Consider the following 19,533-nt stretch of genomic DNA (forward strand, 5'->3'; position numbering starts at 1 on the left):
TTATATTATTGTATTATTATATTATATTATATTATATTATATTATATTATGAGTCTGAATTTTAGATTGAGAATATTATAAATTTTAAATTTCATTAGGGGTATTATGGGTATTATGAAAATTTCATTAATTGTATTACGCTAATTCTCGCACAATCTAAAAGCTAAAGTTATTTTTGAGCTGCTTCTGATTTTGGTAGTAGATTCTTCAAAAGGTACTTTTGAGAAGATTTACCAAATACTAAATTCAACTTTTACTATAAGTAAAAGTTGATGCGAAAAGTAATACCAAATTAAGTCAGTATCATGAAGGATGCAAAATGATTTCAAAATATGCCGACATCCATTAAATTTTCCCAATAACTCAGAAGATACAAGAGGTTAAGTAAAGCTGCGGTGTTTTCCTTTCTTACAAGCGACAATAGTCACTTTTAATTGTAGGGTTGATACTTTGGTTGGTCTCTAAACCAAATCAAATCTCAATCTTTGAACTATAAATTCAATAAATATATTTCCTAAGCATTTAAAAATTATTTTGTTAATCCTCAACATATTTTTCTCTCATCAGTTATAAGTAAACAGAAAGAGCATAGTACTATTGTGATCTAAACTATATACTAAAATATCATATACCTCAAATAATGGAACGCTGTCTGTTGCTGCAGACAATAATGATATCGCTTGCTGAAAATTTATGGATCAGTCCAATTAAATTTAGACTTATGGAATTGAAACGGGCTTTGAAATAGTTTAGAGACTATATACCAACCAAAGAATTAATTATTTTATGAGTAAAGTGAATATATATATATATTTCATAAATAGAACGAATACTTTTACTGGCATAGAAACAAGCAAAAGACTCTAATTTACTTTAGTAATTTTAAAGTAGAACCTCAAAAGTTCTTGCCACAAAATTTTGAAACGTTAGATTTGGGATGGCGCAATATATACAGCACAAACAAAATATTACAAATATATATTAACGGTTGAGAACTCCATAGCACTGCATGCAATTGGAAGGAAGCACATGACAACAATCTAGCTACTCTCCCCTCAAGGCTTCCAAAGATTTTGCTTACTTAATAACACAAAATTATTTTGGAAGCCTTAAGGGGGAGAGTAACTAAACGGCTGCCACAGTAGAAATGGGCACTATAATCTCTCCATATATAGAGATGTAACATAAACACAGCTATATATATATATATATATATATCACTATAAAATTCATACATATATGTCTCTGTGTATTTATAGATAGAGAAGTGCTTCTATCACTCATGAGGTTCTCTGTCTCTCTAACTCTAGTGATGAGTATTTGAGAGCTAGAAAACCTCTTTGTTACTCAAAAGAGTGAGCCAAAGTGGCCTATTTATAGTTCCCAAGATCTGGGGGTTCACACGAGTGTAATGTGTGAATTAAGATATATACTTAGGAATATCCATTCTTGACACGAGTGGCATAAATAACCACAACCATTTATTCCACATCGGGTTCTTTCGATTGAATAGATCCATGAAAGTGGAACTTGGGGGGTCTTTATTGCATGTTCATTATCAACGTCAGTGAAGAATAAAGCCATGGAGAGGCACGTTTGAAAGAATACTTGTGGCAACATTTAATTGTGTCCACAAAAGAAAAAGTTTCTGATCTTTATTCGCTTGGTAGATATTTCAGATGCAAGTTGCTATGAGTATTGACGATCAATGTCGTCATTTGACGCATGAGTGTCGTAAGAAATATATATATATATATAATATATAATATATACATGATATTTATACATCTGAGACTCTCACTTGTACTTCCCCTGTGGTAAAGCACCTGATAATTGGCTTGCCTGATCAAAAATGTTATCCGTGTGACTAAATATTTAAGATGCGAGTCATTTGATACATGTATAGAAGCTAAAATCTAACGAAATTTGGATTTGTACGAGATCAATGATCACTTACAGAATTGAAGAAAAGAAATTAAAGAATAATAAAAATAAAGAGGTGATTAAAAAAAAGTACATACTTTATCATGATTTTAAGCAAACATATTATTTATGTAATTTTTAAATAATTAGATGTTATTATGATCACTTTTTGTTTTCTCTTATTAATTAAATGATAATCATTTATTTTTTAATAGAATTATATATATTATATTTTTATTATCTTGAGTGGTATTTCTATTTTTTTTCCTAAAAAGAATAGTAAAAGATGCCAAGAGAAGTAAAGGAGAATCCGGAAAGAGACCCAAACTCGAGAATGTGATACATCATCTTATCCTTATTTAGGGGGATATGCTAGGCTGGAGCTAGTTATCTTTTTGTAGAAAGAAACTAGTTAAACTCCACGTATTTTTGCGGTGGAAAGTAATCTGTGTGTTAAGTTATAATTAACTAATTAAATCTGAATATAAAATCTCAATGAGGAACCAAAATAAGAAAAAAAAAATAAATTTTACGACAATAAGCCAAGACAAAGTCAAAAAAGGACTAGAATGAATAAATAAATATTGTTTTATGGCAAAAAGAACCAAAGCGAAAAAATAAAGTTTTAGGGAAAAAATAAAAAAAGGGTCAAAAAAGTATAAAAAAAAAAAATGAAGAAATAACTAAATTTTAGAGTAAAATGAACAAAAAAAATTTAGGAAAAAAGAGAGTAAAAAAAGGACAAAATGGAGAAATATATAAGTTTTAAGGTAAAAGGAGCCAAAACGGAAAAAAATAAAGTTTCAGGTAAAAAAATAAAATAGAGGTAAAAAAAGGACTAAAATGAATAAATAAATAAGTTTTAGGGCAAAAGGAACAAAAAAAGGGAAAATTTTCAGGACAAAAAGTAAAAAAATAAAATAGGACTAAAATGAAGAAATAAATAAGTTTTAGGGTAAAAAAAGTTTTAAGGCAAGAAGTAAAGAAACATTGTCAATAAAAAACCAGAAGGGAAAAATGAATAAATTTTAAGGCAAAAGGAACCAAAATGGAAATGAAAATACAATTTTAGGAGAAAAAGAAAAAAATAAAAAGTTAAAAGGACTAAAAAAAACGAGTAAGTTTTAGGATGAAAAGTAAAAAGAACCTAAAGTAAAAGACTCAAAAAAGTAGAAAAGTTATACACTTTCAACCAAAACTACGTCGTTTTGGTTAAAAAATGCACTATTCAAAATACACTTTCTCACTTCAATTAACACTAAATGAGTAATAAACAAAAAGGAAGAGGGGCAAAAAGGAAAGAAAAAGGTTAACAAAGCTTATCTGAGAAGTTTTCTAAGGCATTTAGTATATACCACAAATAAAAAGCAAATGAAGGAATAAGAAGCTGATGGCAAAACAATAAAAGTAAAACTAGGGGGACACAAACATAATTTTACAGAAGTTGAGGGACAAAAAAGATCGAACATTATTCAAAGAACAGTAAAACCACTGCCTCCTTTAGTATTATAGTATAATATAATATGTATTCAACCTTTTGAGAGTCTTGGGTTTTAATCCCATCCAGTTGGACATGAGTGCTCCAAAAAATTAATTAATTGAGATTTAAGATGCCTTCATTTACTTGGGTAAGAATTTATTTTTCAATTTATACATATAAATGTACATATATGTATGGATGAATTTTTAATGGTTACATCTCCATTGATGCTCGCCCATTAAATATAGCAATTTGGTAACATGGCGTGTATAATCAGCGTTATAAGATCCAAATAAAACAAAAGTGTTGGTTTGCCGATTTCCATCTATCTGGTACTTCACTCCCAGTTAATTCAATAATAATAACAACGATCACTCAAGTACTGAATCTGCACATCATCGACAATCATATCATAAGGACATGTGCATACGTGAGCATACATCAGGCTGTTAAATAGAAAAGCATAACGGATGATTTAATTTGATCTCTCTTTCATCACCATAAAGACATTACACCTTTGAGAGTTTGTCACCTTAACAAACATTGCTTATTACGAGAACAAGAATGCATATTGAACCTATCAAAAATTAATAACAATATAGGTTCTCTGAGACGACTAAAAAATACACTTAACCTTGTCTCGGAGAACCTGTATGCCGAAGCTATTCGTCTCAACCAATAGGTTATAATCAACGCGAGTAAGTTGTCACCAATAAAAAACAAAAATATGCAACTGCTCCCACTGACCTCACACGTATACATCTATCAACAACGTTCTCCATAAAGCTAATTTCAGTGACTGTCTCATCTAAATTGAGGTACTATCGCCTCGATGTTTCAATACACTCCCACTCATCATAGAGTTTCTCAACACATTAGTGGACCTAAAAACAATTCACCCTCAAGGCTATGTCCATTTCAACATTGACAGATTTATCATGAGAGATTCATACAATATATAATGACTTGTCCTATTTAGCGTCAAGATAGCAGAGATACAAGGACTTCTCAAGGCTAAAGAAAACAACAGAGCAACCAACAATAAGCATGGAAAAAATAAGACCATGCGATTTGCCCTTTACTTAGCCTTTCCAATGATTTAAAACCATAACGATCATTGTGTGCTAGAGTTCTCTGAGCACGAATAGAACTCTTTCGTAGGTAAGGATAATTCATCAAAAATCACAACCAAATGCATCAATCTACCACTAACATGGTTGTAAAGATTATGGGGTTCATGGCATTCAATAAACTTCCGTCACCGCTCTAAGCATCCTACCAAACAATTAATTATCGACATGATAAGTTAATGCCCGTATGGATCTTAGCAATATGTAATACATAACTTTATCCATAACACTCCAATTTATTATTTGACCATGATATGAGTTTAGTGATTATGCGAGTCCATACATAATTATTTATAATATTCTCCCACTTGGACTGCATAATCAATAACAATAAATACTCATATAACACAAAATGTCAAATAATAATACGAATAGTTGAAACATGCATAAAGATTATAAGCTTAAGCTTCAACAAGATTCAACCGTCCTACCAAGCAATAAAACTATTGACAAGATAATTCTATTACCCTATGGACTTTCAAAACATAATTAACAAATTAAGTTTATCCATATAATCCCATAATTATTGTTTGATAATAGTATGTGAGTTAGTGATTATGCTAATCCACAAATAAATACTTCTAATTTTTCCCACTTAGATAGCATAATTAAAAAACATAACACTCATATAAAACAAAATATCAAATAATAACGATGACAATAATAAATAAGGAATGGATAAATAAATAAAATATGACCATGTAATATGGAGAAATAAACATGCCCTAAAATTTTAGGTCTCAAAATTATGAGAATTAAAATGACCCAGAAAAATATATGAAAATCATTACAATAAACAAATATTTAAATAAAAGTATTTTATGGTAGCTTATGTGCATCCATATATGGAGTGTTGTGCATCCAAAAGTCTTTCTCAAGAGTAAATATGAAATTTTATGTGAGAGCTTCGTAATAGAGCAATCCGGACAATTTAACATGTTCAGACTCACGACAAGCAAATACATAAACATTCACTATAGTTGAATTCTCACAATTAAATATGTCATATAAAAACAAACAATACAATTAAAATTTTATGGCATTTAATCATCAAACAAGTTATACACAAAATGCCAAGGAAAGATTTGTTTGAAAAATTTTGAGAATAAGCCACCAATAAAAATATAATCTACTTATAAAATATATAAAAATAATTTTATAGTGACCTAAATCCAAAATAAATCATTTTAATAGCTAGGAGATGAAAAGTGGAGCGTAACGGCGAAAACGACGCTCAAAATGGACTTCGGATGAGTTCGTACGGACTCGGTGAAAAATAATTGGTTTTGTTTAGCCCAGAAAAACGACATGTAGTTTTGGTTATTGAAGAAAAACAACGTCATTTCAAAAAAGACACTGAATTGTCAACCTGAAAACGACATGTCATTTTTTAAGCAAACTCAAGACACAATGTCATTTTTCTCATTTTCAACCTCATAAACTTGCAACGCGACCAGGTACGTGACCCGTGACCCGACCCGACCATTTCTTAACCTCCAGAACTTCATTTTCGACGATTCAAAAGCATTTTTCTCAGAATTTTTTCATCTTTTGATCCATAACACGAAATGGCCCAAAAACAATCAAAACTTTGATTATAATAAAAATCAATTTCGACCATTTTCGGACCTTAAAAACATGGTTTTCACGAAATCCATAGTGTATAGTTTGTTTTCACAATCCACAAGACGAAAGACAACTTAAATCAAGCCAATAAACAACCTTGATTTGAGTTCTTATCTTAATACAACCATGTAGGGCCGGCAATATGGGTCACAACACGACAATACGTCTTGAAAACGACATGAATTTCGCGAAAAGAGGTTCGGGTCAGAATTGGGTCGACCTGAAATTGACACGAAAAACACGAGTCAATTTCGAATTGGACCCGCCTAACCCAAACACGACATGCATACTCGTAAAAAACTAAAAAATACATATATTTTCATTACATATTTTTTATTTTATTATGAACTTGTGATATCATTAGATAGTTATACTCTAAATCTTATACTATTATTTGCTTAATTTCAATGGATGTTATTGTATTTTAGTGTATTATGAATTTTAACTTATTTCTAATATGTAAAAAACTAAAGTATACAATTTTCGTGTCAATTTCGGGTTCACGGGTCAATTTCGTGTCACGAGTCATTTTCGTGTCGTGTCAACCCGTAAAGTGGCCGTGTCGTGTTCGTGTTGCGCTTTTTAAAAAATTTCGTATCACGAGTTGTGTTCAGGTTGACTGTAAATTTAGAAAGAAACTATCAAAACATGACACGTGACACGAATTGTCACCCCTACGGCCATGGACCAAGTTCGAAAATCCAAACCGAAAAACCATTAAAACAACACGATTCTATCAAAGAAAAATCATCCAACACATATATTCATAATAAACATGCTCAGAAACAAAATATCAGAGCAATTTTGGGGATTTTGATAATAGGTTTCCATACCCTTGAAGAAATCCAAAAATACACAGCCTCAAAACTCAAGGAGGCTCTGATACCAATTGTTGAAAGTAAACATCGAACCAATTGAGAATTAAAGTATGTACAAGTTGGTTACGACGTGGTAGCGTTGGTGGACCGTTGGAACGTCGCCGGAATTCGTCGGAGTTGAGAGTTCAATGAACTCTCCTCCTCTCCCTATATCATAATATTCCAAGCAGACCACAAAATGGTCACATCCTAAAATATATACCAACATTTTTTATTTTGGACTCACACTTTAATTGGTCTATAATGCTTATTTTAATTATATTGAGAGGTTATTTGATCTAATGGGTTGATCAAAACATTTATGAGAAAAGGAGTCCATAGGCCTCAAGCTAGTCAACAAACTGAGTGTCCATCCTATTAGGATCAATATTTAACATACATGCATAACTAAATTTACACTAATAAAGATGTCCGTAAAATGCTTTAATAACAAATTATAATGAATTATTATGATTATGAAATTTCACATAAAAATATTTACTGTTTTGATTATAAAATTTCACATAAAAATATTTCAACAGTAAATGATAGAAATCATATAAATGATAGAAATGCACTTTCAAAATATTGTTAAAACAATGTCTAACTTAAAAAACAACAAACCAAAAAGCGCAAATATATATATCTCAAAAAAAAAAAAGATGAATATCGACAATAGATAAGGAAATCATTAGATATTAATAATCCTATATATCAAAAGGAAATCATTAATACATGATCACAAAAACGACAAGAGCCACAAACCTTGAGAAAACGGCTACATCTCTGAAAGCAAGAGTTTATCAAACATTAGGGGTGTTTGGTATGGAATAATCTTTAAATGTGAATGTGAATATTCACATATTACTATGTTTGATATAAGAGTTGTGATTTTCATATTCCCAGAAATATCAGTCCCATGAGATTCATTTTACCCCAAAATAGGGTAATCTGAATAACACTCAATATGGTGTTATTCAGATTCACAGGAATATTAATATGGTCAATATGGTGTTTTACCCGTCTGCCAAACACAATAAAATAATTTTCCAGAGAATATGAGAAAAGATTCACATGCATAACCAAACGTGGTAATATACATTTTCTAGGAATCCTATTGCCTTCTATCACTTTCTCAATAATATGATTCCTGTCCATTACCGCATACCAAACGCCCCTTAAGAAAATATGAAACCAAAAAAAGTGTACACCTAAAAAACTAACGACAACATTGTGAACACGAATATAATTACTAAAACAACTTGAGAAACGAAAATATATTGAAAGCATGCTTATTTACTATATTACTAGTAAAAAAAGATATAATTGTCGGACTCTATTAGTTATAGCTTAAAAGATATATAAAGTACGGAGATTGAGTATAATAATTTTAAAAGGTTATAAATAATAGTTAATATTTTATTTGTTATTTGAAAAACATAGCACAAGAAAAAAATCTATATAAAATGCATTTATATCATTAAAAACAAATTATGAAACAAAAATAAATTTTAAACTTTTTATTAATATGGGGTTTTAGTCTAAATAAAATGATAAAATGATCACTTTATCATGTAATAGAAATATTATTATTTAATTTGACCATTTTCTCGTAGCTCTAAATAAGAGAAAAAAATAAATAAACTAACAAAAACCTTACGTAGTTTTTAATGCGTGATGGTTTGAAAGTCACCTTATACACGTAATACAATTATTATTTAATTTAATCACTTTTTTTCTTAAGTTCTAACTAAATAAAAAAGGGTACATATCAAGTAAGGAAAAAATACAAAAGGTGATGAGCATGAAACAAAAAAATTAAATCGTTTTTTCTTAAGTTATAATCCCTTCTTTTTTTAAACCCTAAGTAATAGAAAAGTGTAAATAATTAGCAAGTAAAAAGTAAAAAAAGGTGAAAGGTATAAATAGAAATAAAAAAATAAACCGCATTTTTTTGTGCCTTAAGATTAAAAAGTAGATAATAAATAAGTAAATAGTACAAAAGGTGAAAGATATAAATAGAAATACAAATTAATCATTTTTTTTAAATTTCAAATAAGAGAAAAGAGTAAATAATAAGTAAGAAGTACAAAAAAATGAAGGGCATAAACAGGAAAAAAAAATGGATCCACAGCTAGCTGCCTACTTCGTCACATTTTTATTATGTAATAGAAATATCTCAAGATAACGACATAAACTTTGAAGGGTTACGCCTCAGAAAGGACACAGAAAGACCGCCTTGAATACATGACTTAAAAACGGTACACCAACCCCATAAACGACATTATATGAAAACATCATCCCAAAATACGAAGATCAACTAAAACTAACCGTATTTGGGATTGATTTTATTTTTATTTTTTACGTTTTTTAAGAAAAAAAAAATGAAAACGTTTTTAAAATGTCTTTTAACGCAATAAAGACAAAAAATAGAAATGAAAATAATTTTTTAATTTAGTGTAAAATGAGAGAGAAATAAAAAATAATTTTTAGTCATTTTTTATTTTTTATTTTCGTTTTCTCTTCTCTCGACCAGAAAGAGAAAGAAAGATATTAATGAATTTTTTTACACTAAAAACAATCTTTTCATAAAATTACTAAACACATTTTTAAAAATAATTTATGTTTGAGATTGAAAACGTTTTCATTTTCATTTTCTTATAAAAAATAAAATATTTTAAAACGAGTTTTAAACGCATCCAACCGTGTCCCTAGAACGAATTGAACTTAAAAAACATCACACCTAGAAAAAATGGCAATAATTCAACAAATGACATTAACTAAAAAACGACACCATCTTTAAAAACGAGCTGAACAAGAAAACTTCAGGAAACGGCGGCATCACCATAAATGACCCTAACATCACGCAAAAACTAAAGAAACCGACAATATATTCACAAAACGACACAATCTTTTCAAATATATCACAAAAACGACATAAAATTAAGACAACAAACAGAAAACCGACATCATCATTAAGAACAACATATCTAACAAGCATCATAATCTAAAGATGCGGCTACAAGCTTTTATAAGCCATCACATATTTCTACCAAAACCAAAAGACATGATATTAGAAAAATAAAAATAAAAATAAAAAACTCTTTTCAAAAAAAAGAAGAAGAAAACTCTAGAACAGCATGAAATTTTAATCAGAAAAGCATGAACTCCTACGTTATTGAGAAACTTGCAAATATGGTATTTGGACTAGAATTTTCAGTTTAGAGCTCTTCTTAATATTAAACTAACTTTTAAACTCTCACATACTGAGAGGGATATAACATTTATAGTATCCGTGATGCCCTTTTCTATTACTTGGCACTTTTCCTAACCCACAGATATTATGAACATATATTAGGGCCCTGCAAATATAGCCATTCCAAGGAGGATGAAATTTCCAGAGTACGCTGGTCCAAAGGCACATAACCAATATCTCTAATATCAATATCCCTCTGGGATATGGGATTTAAAAACATAATGAAAATGTTTTAAGCCACTTTTACCAGCGTTCTCTTGGCCGACCGTCAGGGAGTACAGGAACAAGAACCTTCTTCTCATCCCGCCTTCTCGACTTGGTTTCCTGTTTACTTGAATTTCCCACTCCAATGCTCATAGTATCTCCATCGTCATCGAAATCTGGGGGCGTTTCATCATCATCTTCGCTCCAATCATCTTCGCTCCAATCATCTTCTCCATCATCATCGTCGTCGAAACCAGAATCACCCATAAAATCGTCAATGTTAGACCATCCTTCTCCAATTTCACCAGTTCCATCTTCTGTCTCATTACTCTCTTCTGCAACATCTGCAGTTCTTTGAGGAGCGCCTCGTTTTAGAAATCTAGGGACGGCAACAAGAGAGTGAAGCTTCTCTTTTATAATCGTCAACCGATCCTTGTCAACCAACTGCGAATCACGGTATGCTTCCCTGAGGAAAACCGAATCTCTATCACCTTTCAAGGACACATAGAGCATATCCGGGTGCCTGATCAACATCCCTCTCAGCTGCTGAGAAAACCGAAACTCCTCTCGAAAATGAGTGAGGTGATCCACAAGCGTTCTCTTCTCAAGAGTGAGGCTCAAAATCTCATGAACAACCCCACAAGCGTGCTTCTCTTTCTCCATCGTGCCTTGCCTCAAACCCGAAAAATCAGAGTAAGGTGATATATAAGGCAAGTCCCTAAACTGACTTATCTTCCTCATCTCACCCTTGGAGAGAACAAGACCCTTTGGAAGCTTAACTCTATTGAACTTGAGAGGCCTATCTATGATCAAATTCTTCTCTTCAAGCTCCCTAGCCCGATTTTCCTCCTCGTGCAACTCTGCCGCCGAAACAGCAAGCTCGGGATCCCAATGAGTTAATTCCAAAGCCGGGCCTCGCCCAGTTGCAACAACTCTGAAATACTGTGGGTATCTATGACAAATGGTGTCACGAAATTCCACAGGAAGTCCAAGATCGGTCTTGAGATGAGCAATCTTCTCCAACAGAATCCTCTTCTCCATCGACATCATCAACAACTTCCTTAACTTCACAACCAACAAATCTTCCATCTCGTTCTTCACCTTCAATTCCTCAAAGTAAAGCCTCTCAGCTTCAGGTGTGAGCTTAAACTTCAATGAGAAAACCCCTTCTTCCACAATCTCAAAAACCGCGGGGAATTTCTTCAAAAGCGCTATAAATCTCCGTTTTTTCTGGAGACCAAGGTCTCTTCTGTACCGACCCAAGTCTTTAAGAGACATGATTCTATCAGGTTGGCCAACAAGGATCTTCCTTATCTTCAGAACCAGCTTCAGCTTCTTATCCCTTTGTATAACATTATCAAAAGGAATCTCTTTCCTCCTCTTCACAGCAGCTCTAATTGGTCCAAATGGGAAATGGGTTTTTCTTGGGCTATTCAGAAAACCATTTCTTCTCACTTGTAAAACCAAACTTTTGCCCAAAAATTGAGACTTTGAGAAATGAGAGATTGCAGAATCTTTGGGTATTTGAAGAAGAGGAGTTTTGTATGAGAGAAAGAAAGGTACAGAAGAAGAACATACTGAGGCTTTGGTTGTGGAAAGTAAAAACTTTGGTTCCATTTTCAGAAGGGAGAAAAAAAACAAATTTAAATAAACAAAACTTCTGAATGTCAAAACAAATTCTTCAAAATAAAGCAAAATATGATCAAAATCAAAACGCTTAAAAGAGACAGAATTTGCTAGATTTCCCAAACAAACATATGGAAAGTTTCAGTAAAATCAGAGAGAGAAACCTTTTTGGAATAAAGGCAAGGAACGCAGGGACCAGAATGAAAGCAATCGAAGGTGGCGTTACTTCCTCGGGGGTTTCTTTGAAACTCAGCAGAACTCTAACCCCAATTCCTCCGATTTCATCAGTTGTGCCAAGGGCGTGAAGGGAAAGTACTGTTTCCAGATTAAAGACGATAACTTTTACCAGATTCTTAGACGAGAGCAGCGAAATCGAAGAAGAAGAAGATTTGCTTAGGGTTGTGGTGCTGTAAATTTAATGGGAACCCTAGTTGTACAAAGAATAGGGAGATGAAGAGGGAGAGGACGATGAGTTTATCCGGTTCTGGGGGTGGGGGGGGAAGGGTGCTTGTTTTTGTTTTGATTTTTTGAGTAGAAGAAAGTATCTATTAACCAATAGATAAAAAAAAAAAAACAATTAATATCAAAAGCCCAATAGATACCATCAATGGTGGAAAATGTCCAACCATTAAAATGTCTCTTTTTTAAAATAAAAAAAAACCAAATAATGATAAATCATCTATAGTAAAAATAATACATAAAAGATTTATCAAAATGCCTAAAAAAAAAATAAGAACCGGCGGCAATTACTCTGAAAATGAAAAGCAACATACATTGATTGTAAATGAACGAGGTTTGTGGCATGTATACTTGTTAAGATTAAAGAATGAAATTTAATTTCATGTTTACTCTTTTTTTTTTCTTTGAATAAGAGTGAGATTTGTGGGTCCTATTTAAATTTAAAATTAAAAAATAATATTAGTATTCTCATACCCTTTTAAAATTGGAACTCCATTTTTAATATCAACATTAAATTACTATCATATCTCTATTTTATAAATATAAAATTAAAAATTTAATTCAAAACATAATAATTACATATATATTATTTTATTTACCTAATATTATAATATTAACCTTTAATATAATAAATATCTACTTTATTTGTTTAATAAATTAATAATATATTTTAATTTTTAACACTATCTACCCTATTATTATACTAAATATTTAATTATGATTAATTTTAATATAGTAAGTACACAATTTATTTTTAAATTAAAAATATAAAATTAACTTAAAAGATATATTAGTATTTTTATACTATATCATTTTAATTCTAATTTTTTATTATGAATCATGTCCACTTAGATTCATGTCCATTCTGATTACGTGTAGGTAAACATACTATTAGAAAGTTTCAAACTTTGTTGTTGTGCTTCTGAGTTTGGATGTTAGTCACACATTGAAAAGGAAAAACTCAAATTCTGAAGAAAATAATTAGGATTATTATCACTTATGCTCTTGAATTTTGAGGTCACCCCTATTTTATTCTTTAAACTTTAAAAATTCTCACTTTATTATCCTAAATTTTCATGAACTTCCACTTTGCCCCTTCCATCCTAATTTCCGTTTAAAAGAAATGGAAAATGTCTCACGCGCACTCACATGCATACTGTTTAAGGGTAAAATCGTAATTGAACTTTTAGTGATTTGCACGTATGCCCCTCAACTTTAGAGCCACCTTCACTTTGTCCTTTAAACTTTGGAGTCGCCCCCACTTTGTCCTCCTAAATTTTGAGGCCGCATCCACTTTGTCTCTTGAACTTTTTCATTGTTCCCTTCATACTACTTCAAACTTTGAATTTCTCTCATTTTGAAAAGTGTAGCATTAGATGACGAAATATTTTGTGGAAATTTTTTAGAGATATAAACAAAAAATCGATAAAGTGTTTTAAGATGAATTTGTATAATTTAGATTGACTTTTACAAGTATCAACATTTTAGTAAAAGTCAGATACTGTCATGTCTTGCTACGATTCAAATCAATGAAAATAATTCAAATAGAAAATAAAAATGATAAAAGGATCAAACTGTATTTAGAAAATCAAAGAAAAGAAGAAAAATCATATTGGGTGATCAGATTACTACAGAGACGAGTGAGCGGGTGCAATCTTAATCAAGTAGAGGGAGCAAAGAGAGAAAGATTCAAAGTTTGGGGTAGTACAGTGGAAGCTATGAAAAGGTTTAAGGGGCAAAATGTGGACAACTCTAAAATTCAAGGAGTAAAGTGGGGCCGACTTCTAAGTTAAAGAGGCATAGGTGTAAATTACTAAAAATTTAATTACGATTTTACCCTTAAACACCATGCACGCGAGTGCATTTGAGACGTTTTTTGTCTCTTTTGAACGGAAATTTGGTGGGAAGGAGTAAAGTGGAAGTTCATACAAATTTAGAGTGATAAAGTGAGGATTTTCAAAGTTCAGGGGATAAAGTGGGGATGACCTCAGAGTTCAAGAGATATAAACGATAATAATCTAAATAATTATATATACACTCTTTTTTCTACCATTTTTGAAACTCATGGTTCAGCCGAATGACTGAAGAAATAAAGAGCTATAAATTTTTTTTGAAGGGAAAAAAGAGCTAAATATTAAGAGCAAAATAAAGGTTTGTGAGAGGAAAACACTAATAAAATTAATTATTTGAGTTTGAGTACATAAAATAAATGTCTTATTTAAGGTTTTTTTTCCTAAAAAAATACAACTAAGGAGTAATGTGGGCATTAGAAATGAGAAATATTAGGGTTATTTTTTCTGTCACTATCTACATTCACACTTAGACTCTATTACCACATTTTCTTCTTAAGTCATATGGCTCGTTTAGTTCGCTGATTCGAGTTTTTAATTCGAGTTGAGATGTGACTTTATGTGAAAATTTTTTACTGTATTAAAAAAGTTAGATATGATAATTTTTAAAAATTTTTTATTATAACAAAACTCAAATTGATGAAATAAACAGAACCATAATATATTCCGTGTCAAACTTAAATTTAGAGAGTGTCAGCAAAAATAAACTCAGCATTTCTCACCGGAAATTATTGGTCCACGAGTTCGCATGAGAGGAGAAGATTCGCCTACATGTTACGTACTATAGATTCGAACACACCTGATCGCCAATGATCTTCCCCAACGTGGCTTTGAGCCTTTTACCTTTAGTTTACTCCTTCAGAGTTGCCTGAACTCGGAGATCTCGGAAATGGCGAAGAAGCGAGACCGCCGAGTCGCACCGAGTTCGAATCGCCGTGCCGACAGAGTCGAACAGACGATTCAGAATGAAGAACTCGTTGACTCTGCCTCCTCAGACCGAAGGCCCGTCATCATCTTCGTCGTCTTCTTCATCATATCTCCCGCGATCGCTGCGTTCATCTACCAAATGAAGTACGCATCGCGTACGACTCGTACGGACGATTCTTACGTCCACCAACGAGGCCTCGTCAAGCCTGATATGAATTACCACGAAATTCTTTCCGTAAGTATTGAGACACGAAGATCAATCTTTTGGTGTATTTTGAATTTAATTAAGCTTGGATTTTCCTCTTGCCATTGTTCTCTGTTTGGTTACTGAGAAATTTGAAGCAACTGTTTCTGTGGAAGAGTGAAAAATCACATCTTTAGTGTTTTTTTCTTTTGGTTTTTTCTTTTTTTTTTGGCGTGTAATTTACCTGTATGGAACTCAGGAAAATACGAAGGTTTCAGAAAATGTGTCTCGCCGGCATTATAGCTACCCTGTGTTAGCCTATATTACTCCATGGTATGCCTTTATATAACTCTGTTTTGATTAATTTGATGGTTGTCAATACTCTTTTACCATTAACCATTTCTAATGCCAGTTTTTATTGGTCGAATATAAATTAATCTGGTGTGCTTTTGATGTTTGGTAAAATATTTAGACATTTTTATTTTTGTCATTTATTTATTAGGGCCATAAGCACCGTTAGTTCTTGAACTATGAGCATTGTGTCATTTTGATTCTGAAAATTTTTTCCTTGATAGATTACTCCCCCCTTTTTTTTTTGGGTGCAGTTTTAGAAATTGATATTAAAATTGACAAAAGATTTTTAAAATTTAACAGGGAATCTCCTCTCAATTGCATATAATCTGGAAGTTCTATAAAAGTAGTTATATGAAAAGAAGATTGTCCTCTACATTGTTGTTCAAAATCCTTACAAACTTGAATATTCTGCATTTCATCTAACTATTCTGTAAAACTTTCAGTTACTATGTGCAATATAGATGTTATTATCGCTGTTAATTTAAAAAAGCCTTCATCAATTTTAATGTTAGAGACTAAAATGACCAAAAAACAAAGTTCTAGGAGTAATTTACTAAGAAAAAAAAGTTCGGGGATCAAAGTGACACAATACTCATGAACGGTGACTGCTGTTATTATTTCATGTTGATTTGATTGAATTCGTAGTCTAATTTGTCTAAAACATTTTTGGTTACAAAGTTCGGTGTAGATGAGCTACTCTTATTTTAAATTAATGTAGGAATTCAAAGGGCTACGAAATGGCCAAGAGATTCAACTCCAAGTTGACGCATTTATCACCAGTCTGGTATGACTTGAAAAGGTATCAATTCTCCAAGAGATCATTCAACTCCAATGACTAATCTGCTATATTGCCGTTTGGGTTTTGATTTTTTCCTTCTTCTTCTTTTCTTGTTAGTCAAGGAAGCAACTTGGTTCTTGAAGGTAGACATAATGCTGATATTGAATGGATATCACAGCTTCGGAAGGCAGGAGATGCTAGGGTATGACGGAAAATTTTCTTATTTATTCATTTGAAAATTAACGTGTAACTAGCTTTAATAATTATGTAATGACAACAAAAATATACAGGTATTTCTAACCTAACTGGTACACATGGTTTGAAGGGATTATTTAATTATTGAACTTGTAATGAAATTGAGCTTCATGAGGAGTATAAGTCCGGAAAGGAAAAGCTTCCATTTTGACATTAGTCACGTTTCAAAAATTTGATTTCTTTTTGTCACTTATCAGTCCTTGGTAACATGGTATGTGCTTTTACGGTTTTACGCGTAGTTGAGTGACACATTCCATGATCGTTTTCGAATGTTTTATGTGCTACTGTAGGTGTTACCTAGAGTTGTTCTCGAAGTATTTCCCAAGGAGCTGCTTACAAAGAAGAAGCAGAGGAATAGAGCCATTAACCTCATAGTTAACGAGTGCAAGTAAACTTCTATTTTAGCGTGCTCCCATGGACTTTTTTAAATTCGCTAGAACTTGTTCTTATTAGAGCTGATTGGTGCCTGAATGATATCTCAAGGGTCATTTTGCTGTTGTATCATTTTTTTTTTCCCCATCTGGTGGGAATTATGTTAACCTCTATGTTTTCCTTGCAAAGAAACATTTTCACTCATCTTGGCACTGATCCTTTCTGTGTTTAGGGAAATGGGATATGATGGTATTGTGCTAGAATCTTGGTCAAGGTGGGCTGCTTATGGTGTTTTGCATGATCCAAGCACACGGAACTCAGTAAGTATTGCTCTGTTTTGCCCCTTCTGCTGATCTATTTCTCTATCTGATCATGTATATATTTCTGAGGAATCATTTTCGGTTTTGCAAGCCTAGGCATTGCAGTTCATAAAACAGCTGGGACATGCACTGCATTCTGTTATCTCCGAGGGGAACGATAAGCTGCCGTTGGAATTGGTGTATGTTATAGGTCCACCACATTCAGAGAAGCTCCAGGCACATGATTTCGGACCTGATGATCTTCAGAGCTTGGGTGACGATGTGGATGAATTCTCACTTATGACATATGACTTCTCAGGTCCGCACAATCCAGGTCCCAATGCACCTCTGAAGTGGATTAGTTCCACGCTGGAGTTGCTCCGAGGTAGCAACCGCAAAGGCGTTTGGGGCCTCGCCCACAAGATTTTTCTTGGCATCAATTTCTATGGAAATGATTTTATTCTTGCAGAAGGTAACATTGTCTTGAGGCTTCTTTGATCATTCTTGTTCTCATCGATAGGTTTTGTCTCTCTTCATTTATGGAAAAAAAAAAAGAGGGTACTGATTTTATTGACAATGCAGGTGGTGGTGGTGGAGCTATAACTGGAAGTGATTATCTGTCATTGTTGGAGAAGCACAAACCACGTTTGCAATGGGAACAGAACAGTGCGGAACATTTGTTCTTTTACTCTGATGATAAGCACATCAATCATGCTGTATTCTACCCATCGTTGATGTCGATTTCGACGAGGCTAGAGGAAGCTCGGAAATGGGGATGTGGCATCTCAATCTGGGAAATTGGGCAAGGTCTTGATTACTTTTTTGATCTTCTATAGAGCAGTCTGATGTCTTTTATTTAACATATTGTTGAAATTGTAACAAAGTTATAGTTGAATATAGCAGTAGCTGGAAGAGTTCTTTTTGATCTATTAGTAGTCGGCACTAAATCTTATTGCAGGTTGCAGCTTCATTTCATGTATTAAAAATTTTCATCCAAAACAACCACTTGCTCTCGCAGAGCGTTTCTTTAATCAAGGGTTGTGAAATGCAACACGCTTTTCTACCTTATTTTTCTAGCCAATTTGAGGTTGTTCATGTATCATGTATAACTAATTCAGTAATTCTTATTCGTAGTGGCTAAAAAAAAACAGGAGAACTTTGTAGTGGGGTATGCACAAATTAATCCTAATCAAATAGTATGACGCAGATGACGCAGTTCTAACTGGATCTTCATCCAATTCTGTTAATTGTCATATATATATATATATATTGATCTACCATGATTCTTATATGATTTGGTGGATTCGTGCTATGATTCGAATCATGATTTGTGATTCGTTACAGTATTTTTTTTCACAAAAAAACACACGTAAATCGAGAATAATTTTGAATCATGATTTTGAATTTATAAACTAAACGTGTGATTTTGAACTGTCTTATTTGTAGAGAATTACTTTGATACCTCACTATACAACTCTAAAAAAAAAAAAAAAAAGATGGGGAGGAGGAGAAAGAAAGAAAGGCAGATGGATAGATAAAACAAAAAAATGGAGTTGGAAGGATTTCAAAATTCCATCCTTTTCTTGTCTCTTAATTGTTTTTCTCCCCTCTTTTCCGATCGAGTTGATGAAGATAAGCCTGTTCTGTACTACTTTACTGTACAGGACAGGACATGACATGTACTAGCATCTTCCAATTTTCATGTTAAAATCTCTGATCAAGCTTATAGATAAGAGCTTGATGGTTAATAATTATTGGTTAATCTCCCCAGCAAATACAATAATCTATCTGTACTACAAAGGAATGTACTAGCAGCTTCGACTTTTCTTCCATGTGCTGTAATTTCTAAACAGTGGTATAGATTTTTTCCTAGCCACACAATCTAGGACAACATAGGTCCCGTTCATTTCGTCGATTTGAGTTTAGAATTCGAGTTTTGTTACAGTAAAAAGC

At 32.4% G+C, this 19,533-nt stretch overlaps 2 protein-coding genes across 2 annotated transcripts; one reads left to right on the plus strand and one right to left on the minus strand.

Annotated features, from left to right (window-relative positions):
• Nucleotides 1–10,129: 10,129 nt before the first annotated feature.
• LOC21400584 (protein WHAT'S THIS FACTOR 1 homolog) lies at nucleotides 10,130–12,613 on the minus strand. The gene has a single exon (XM_010097484.2). It carries the CDS (start codon nucleotides 12,091–12,093, stop codon nucleotides 10,516–10,518), a length of 1,578 nt encoding a protein of 525 aa, XP_010095786.1. The 5' UTR covers nucleotides 12,094–12,613; the 3' UTR covers nucleotides 10,130–10,515.
• A 2,647-nt stretch (nucleotides 12,614–15,260) lies between these two features.
• On the plus strand, nucleotides 15,261–18,654 carry LOC21400585 (chitinase domain-containing protein 1). The gene is made up of 8 exons (XM_024165181.1): nucleotides 15,261–15,573; nucleotides 15,782–15,855; nucleotides 16,595–16,675; nucleotides 16,772–16,856; nucleotides 17,200–17,297; nucleotides 17,514–17,601; nucleotides 17,698–18,052; nucleotides 18,163–18,654. The coding sequence occupies exons 1-8, from the start codon at nucleotides 15,301–15,303 to the stop codon at nucleotides 18,414–18,416; spliced, it is 1,308 nt and encodes a 435-aa protein (XP_024020949.1). The 5' UTR covers nucleotides 15,261–15,300; the 3' UTR covers nucleotides 18,417–18,654.
• Nucleotides 18,655–19,533: the final 879 nt, after the last annotated feature.

This window comes from Morus notabilis, unplaced genomic scaffold (genome assembly GCF_000414095.1).
Source record: "Morus notabilis unplaced genomic scaffold, ASM41409v2 Scaffold355, whole genome shotgun sequence".
Lineage (NCBI taxonomy): Eukaryota > Viridiplantae > Streptophyta > Magnoliopsida > Rosales > Moraceae > Morus > Morus notabilis.